This window comes from Nematolebias whitei, chromosome 12, assembly GCF_014905685.2.
Source record: "Nematolebias whitei isolate Nwh7 chromosome 12, NemWhi1, whole genome shotgun sequence".
NCBI classification, from domain to species: domain Eukaryota; kingdom Metazoa; phylum Chordata; class Actinopteri; order Cyprinodontiformes; family Rivulidae; genus Nematolebias; species Nematolebias whitei.
In genome coordinates, this window is record NC_056509.1 from 48,446,465 (window position 1) to 48,453,392 (window position 6,928).

General features: G+C 48.4%; 1 protein-coding gene across 1 annotated transcript in view; it reads right to left on the reverse strand.

The window, feature by feature from the left end:
• myo6a (myosin VIa) overlaps positions 1 to 6,928 on the reverse strand; it is a gene marked incomplete at its 3' end in the record, with an annotated part of 57,368 nt that overhangs the window by 27,579 nt on the left and 22,861 nt on the right. The window contains 2 exon segments of the mRNA XM_037686029.1: positions 835 to 1,015; positions 5,029 to 5,109. Of these exon segments, the coding sequence (XP_037541957.1) occupies positions 835 to 1,015; positions 5,029 to 5,109 (262 nt within the window).

Sequence of the window (6,928 nt, forward strand, 5' to 3'; positions counted from 1 at the left end):
ATCACAGCCTCTCAGGTGACCAATCACAGCCTCTCAGGTGACCAATCGATGCACGATTTTTGACTGGTACAGGCGTGAGCACATCACTCCAGTTCTGATGTCCCTTCACTGGCTTCCTGTCCAGTTTCCAATCCATTTTAAAGTTCTATTGTTTGTTTTTAAGTCTTTGAACGGTCTTAGTCCTTCTTATTCGTCTGAACTGCTTCCCCTTCACACACCATCACGTGCTCTTAGATCTGACCAGATGCTTCTAGCCGTCCTGAAAACCTTTTATAAACCCAGAGGAGACGGAGCCCTTTCAGCTCTGGCTCCTAAACTGTGGAATGATCTGGAGGTCAGGCAGGCCCCGTCACTTTGTTTTAAAACTCCTTTAAAAACTTCTTTTAAACTGGCTTTGAACCTAGAGTGAGTCAGCATCTGTCTTAATGTTGTTGTTGCTTGTGATGTTCTGATTATTTTTTATATATTTAGTTGTTTCTATTGTTTTACTGTTGGTTTTATTTTTGAACAGCTGCTTGTTGTATATGAAGTGCTTTAGAAATAAACTGGTATGGTATGTTAACCTTCAGACCTTCATGCCGGTTGTCTTCAGTTACAGTCTTAGATCTTTGTGACGTAAATGAGTCTCCGACACGTCGATCCAACAGAACCTCGTGTCTCCAGTTCCATTCGAGTCCTGAGCTGAAGCTTCTTCCTGCTCAGACTACATCTAACAGAACCACCTGGAGTAAGCCAGGTGTTAACTCGTGGAGGTGAGAGGGTTGTCAATCATGGAACTCCTAAATCTCTAGAAGAGGTCTAGCAGGAGACCGGTACAGGGACAGGGATCAGAACCTGAGGTGCTTCCAGCCTCCTCGAAGCCGATGTTTCCCAGGTGCAGCACGCCGGCCACCACCCTGAACAGGTCCAGCTTCTCTGTGTCGTCCAAGCCGATCTTCTTCATGGCCACGCACATCCTGTTGAAGTCACCGTGGTCGTCCAGCAGCGGGTCCTTCAACGGGCCGGACTTGGTGTGCTGAGGAACCAGAACACAACAGTGATTATTTAATCTGCTATCAGCACCATGCTCGTTCAGGTCCAGGTCTGACCCCGCCCCTGCAGACCTGCGGGTCTCGATGATTCGAGTGCTTTAAGAACTGAAGACTTTCAAGATGCTGAGATGATCCACAGCAGAGCAGCAGGAAACACTCAGAGGAAGAAACCTCAGCATGCAGTCACAAACCGAGCAGAACCGGACCTACACACAGCAGACCACACTCACCTGGACCTGTTCACACCTGCTTTAGTCATCGGTCCTGAAGCTTCATGTTCATGTTCATCTGTCGGCGCTCAGAGGGACGCACCTGAGGGACGACGAGGAACGAAGAAACACTGGACCATCAGAACCTTCTGATAAACCAGGAGTCCACAGAGCATGGACAATCAGAACCTTCTGCAGCTGACGGGTCCAGAACTTCTTGGATCTGACCCACAGATCCACACAGAGACAGTCCAAGGTTTACTTTTTACTCTGTGTGTCTACCTGCAGTGCTGCTGGGGTCTTTCCCTCCCAGATCCCTAAAAAAGGTGGGAATCACCGTGACAACCACAAGGCACGTTCAGACACTTCAAAACGGGACATAGACAGCACCTGGGACAAGGACAATACCTGGGACATGGGCCATCCCTGGGATATGGACCACCCCTGGGACATGGACCGCCCCTGGGACATGGACAGCCCCTGGGACATGGACAGCCCCTGGGACATAGACAGCACCTGGGACATGGACAATACCTGGGACATGGACCCCCCTGGGACATGGACCACCACTGGGACCTGGACCGCCCCTGGGACATGGACAGCCCCTGGGACATGGACCGCCCCTGGGACATGGACAGCCCCTGGGACTTGGACCACCTCTAAAACATGGACCACTCCTGGGACATGGACAAAACCTGGACATGGACAATACCTGGACATGAGCAGTCCCTGGGACATGGACAGCCCCTGGAACATGGACCACCCCTGGGACATGGACAATACCTGGGACTTGGACAGTCCCTGGGACTTGGACCAGCCCCTGGGACATGGACCACCCCTGGGACATGGACAATACCTGGGACATGGACAATACCTGGGACATGGACTACCCCTGGGACATGGTCAATACCTGGGACATGGACAGCCCCTGGAACATGGACCACCCCTAGGACATGGACCACCCCTGGGACATGGACAATACCTGGGACATGGGACAACCCCTGGGACTTGAACAACCTCTTGGACATTTTCTGGTCTCTTGGGTGTGACTCCACACAGAGAGGTGGGGTAAGGGGTTCTGGGTCAAAATACGTGGGGATCACCATGACAACCAGCAGCTTCAGGATCTTCTATATTACCCAGCATGCTTTTCTTCCTCCTCTGTTTCCATCATGGCCACCCCCATAGATCCTTCATGTCATCTCTGATCAGCCCATCATTCCCCAATCTGTTACAGAAGCACGATCCGTAGTGTACGTACTTCTGGGTCGCATGGATCACCTTTATTTTTGAATAAAAACTGTCTTAATTTACTTAGAAAAGTGCATGCTCTATCTCCACCCATCTTCATGAAGCTAATTTACACCACTCGTACTTCCGTTACAAATCACTGGTTAAATGCGACGCATTAGAGCTGACCCCCAGCCTGGGCTGAGTGAGAAAACCCTGCAAGACACAGAAAGAATCATTTCCATGATGAAAGAGCGCCGCTCAGTGGTGAAGCTGCAGATCATTTGAACCATGACATAAACGTATCAATGATTTTAACGGAAATACGAGTGGCGTAAATTAGCAACATGAAAATTGGCGGAGATAGAGCACATACTTTTCTAAGTAAATTAAGACAGTTATTACTCATAAACGGAGTTATACCAGTACATTTTCATTAATCCAGCATATTCAACGGCGATCCGTGCGACCCGGAAGTATTCCTTTAAGCGCATGTACAAATGAGCAACACTACGGATCGGCTTCCGTAACAGATCGGGGAATGACACAGCCCTCTGATGTTCAGGAGGACTTAGTCAGTGTCAGCAGGAAACAGGAAGAGAACTGAACTTGGAGTATCAAAATAAGAGTCTGGCTGTCACAGCTTAGACTGTTAGAAAAGGAGAATCCTGACTTCTCGCTGGGCTTTAGAGGAGAAAGTTAACCAATGTTGGAGCTGCTTTAAGCATCCATCCATCATCTGGTTCTGGACTCAGGTCTCAGGGGCAGCAGCTTGATCACGGAGGTCCAGACATCTCTTCTCTTTCCACAGCCACCTCTTCCAGCTCTTCTGAGAGGACTCCAACGAGTTCCCAGACCAGCTGAGAGACATAGTCTCTCCAGCATGTCCTGGGTCATCTCTGGGATCTCCTCCAAGTTTGACATGTCTGGAGCACCACACTAGGGAGGCCTCCAGGGTCCATCCTTACCAGATGCCCGAACCACCTCAACTGGCTCCTCTGGATGTGGAGGAGCAGCGATTCTATGCCGAGTCTCTCCTGATAACTGAACTTCTCACCCTATCTCTAAGGGAGAGTCCAGCTACCCTGCAGATGAAACTCAGTTCAACTGCCTCGTTCTCTCATTCTTTCAGTCACTACCCAGAGTTCATGACCATAGGTGAGGGTAGGAACGTAGACCAACCGGTAAACAGAGAGCTTTGTCTTACAGCTCAGCTCTCTCTTCCCAACAACGGACTTGAACAAAGTCCACAAAACTGCACTGAACTCCTCCACTTGAGGCAGAACCTCACCCTCGACCCGAAGAGATCAATCCGCCCTTTTCCAACTGACGACCATGGCCTCAGATTTGGAGGTGTTGATTCTCATCTCAGCCGCTTTGCACTCGGTTGCAAACCATTCCAGTGAGAGCTGAAGATCACGGCACGATGACGTCAACAGGACCACATCATCTGCAAAGAGCAGAGATGAATCCTGAGGCCACCGAACCGGAATCTCTCCGGCCCCTGGCTGCACCAAGAAATTCTGTCCGTAAAAGTTATAAGCAGAATCTCTGACAATGGGCAACCCCAGTGGAGTCCAAATCCAACCCTGAAGGGGTCCGACTTACTACCAGCAAAGTGAACCAAACTCTCGCACCGCTTGTATAGGGATTGAACAGCCCATAACAACAGGCCCCCAATCCCATACTCACAGAGCACCCCCCACAGTGTACCTCAAGGAACACGGTCGACTGCCTTCTCCAAGTCCACAAAACTTATGTAGACTGGATGGGCAAACTCCAGTGACACCTCGAGGACCCTGGTGAGGGAGAGGAGAACCACCATCCCAGTCTGCCAATCTAGTGGCACTGCCCCCGGTGTCCACGCGAGGTTGCAAAGGTGTGTCAACCAAGACAGCCCCACAACATCCAGAGACTTTAGGAACTCAGGGTGAATCTCATCCACCCCCAGCCATCGTGGAGCTTTGTAACTACCTCGGTGATCTCAGCCATGGTTGAGGTCAACAGCACCCACCTTCACTGAACACAATGTTAGTAAAGAGCTGCTTTCGCCTCAACCACTTGATGGTTTGCCAGAATCTGCCGAAGCAGATCGAGAGTCTTTATCCAAGGCCTCACCGAACTCCTCCCACATCCGAGCTTTGGTCAAGGTTCCTTCAGCATGTCTACAGAAACAATGCAGTTGTTTTTCTCGTCCCAGTTTGACTGTTTTTATTCTTATCTCATGCTGGCTTGAAGAATTCCAGCAGCAGCTTGTTGAATGTGGAGAACGTTTTTGTTTCATGCAGCTAGTCTACAAGTGAACCCTAGCTAGCAATAGCTAGCCTAAGAGCTAACACAAGCTAACCTCCAGGCTAACACAAGCTAACCTCCAGGCTAACACCAGCTAACCTGCAGGCTAACCCTAATGAACCTACAGTTTTTATTCTAGTGCTTTACCATCTTTGTTATTAATTCAGCTCGTCTCTAGTTCTTCAAAAACTGTATTTTTATCCAATAAAACCATATGTTTATCCTCCTCCTCAGATAAAAGAAGTCCTGTGAGGAGGGTGTCATACCTCTGGACTCTTGCGGTTCTGCAGGATCTGTTTATCTGTGTCTTTGGTGGCGAAGAACCGAGTGCAGCCTCTGTTCAGGTACTGAAAAACAATCAGAGAAAGCAAACATGAGTGAAAGATCGTGATGTTGAAAAACAACATTTCATATTTCTGGATAAATCTAAAAAAGTCTGGCCCTCTGGACGGACTCCTTTGGTTGAAATGTTTCGTCTTTCATTCAAAAGACTTCATCGGTGCAAGGAGCCACAACAAACTCAGTCTTATAAAAAGCACCTCCACATGGTTGGATGAAGTCTTTTGGATAAAAGATGAAACATCTCAACAAAAAGAATCCGTCCAGAGGATCTGACTTAAGTTCTTCAGATTTTTCTACCTGGATTGTGGAGCGTGAATCAGGATATTTCTGGATAAAGATTTTAAAACTTCAATCTGATGTAAACCTATGCAAAGAAAGCTTTACCGAGACATTTTCAACCATTTTTTCCTGCAATTTAAAAAGTCCTGAAGATTTGAGGTGATGGATTTGGAGCCATCTAGTGGAAAAGCTGCAGACTGCATCATAAAACGACCTGAACCGCCCAGGAAAAATAAAAACTTCTACTTTTTCTTTTGAAACTTTTGTTTCTCCGGACCAATTTTCAGCTGAATAATTAAACTTGAATGTGAACAGAACCCGGTCCGTTTAGCTGTAACTGATTCTGGACTGGTTTTATTGGTCCACCAGCTGGCCGCCTCGGCAGAACGCAGGGAAATAAAAAGAAGTCGCCCATGAAGCTCCTGGGAGTCTTCACGGACAGGAGGACAGATTTAGGTTTTGTTTGAGGGGCAACTCGAGTTTGGGCCGAACAGAGGGTCATAAAAACTTCAATTAGCGGCGGCGCCGCAGGGAGGACGTTCGGCTCGGTTCCATCTCTGATGCTTTGTGACATTTAATGCTTTCTGTTTCTGCTCATGGAAGATCTCTGCTCTGATCAAAACACCTGAGCCTCCTGGAACTCCTGTGAGCTTGCAACAATAAATAAAACCATTTACTCCAGTTAAATACTCCGGTCCAGCACTTTGGCCAACAGTGTTGTTCTTAAAGTGCTTTATGAATAAAGTTTTATTATAAATGTTTGTTTAATTCATGAATTCAGCTCTGTGAGGTGCTGGCAGACATCTTTAACACCTCACTTACCCTGGAGACAGTTCCCACCTGCCTGAAAACTGCCACCATCATCCCAGTCCCAAAGAGTTCTACAGTGACTGGTCTGGGCTACCAGCCAGTGGCCCTCACCATGATAGTCATTAAATGCTTCGAAAAACTGGTCATGACTCACATCAAAACAACCATCAACATCAACGAGGACCCTCATCAGTATGCATACCATGAGACTCGATCAACAGAAGACACCATCTCCTCTGTGGTCCACAGTGCTCTCCCCCAGCTGGAGCAGGACTCCTACGTCCGTATGATCTTTGTGGACTTCACATCTGCCTTCAACACCATGATCCCCCAAACCCTGATGGACAAACTATCCACACTAGGACTAAGCCCCTCCATCTGCAACTGGGTCCTGGACTTCTTAACAAACAGACCACAGTCAGTGAGGATCCACAACTTCTCCTCCACCATAACCCTCAGCACTGGCTCTCCTCAGGGATGTGTGTTGAGCCCTCTCCTGTTCACTCTGCTCACGTATGATTGTGCAGCTACCCATCCAGGCTGTCACATTGTAAAGTTTGCAGATGATACAGTGGTGGTGGGATGCATCACAAACAATGATGAGTCCAGCTACAGGCAAGAGGTGGAACACCTGGAGAGCTGGTGCAAAGAGAATAACCTTCACATCAATGTGAAGAAGACAGAGATGGTTGAGGACATCAGATGGATCAAACACATCTACCCCCCCCCCCCCCC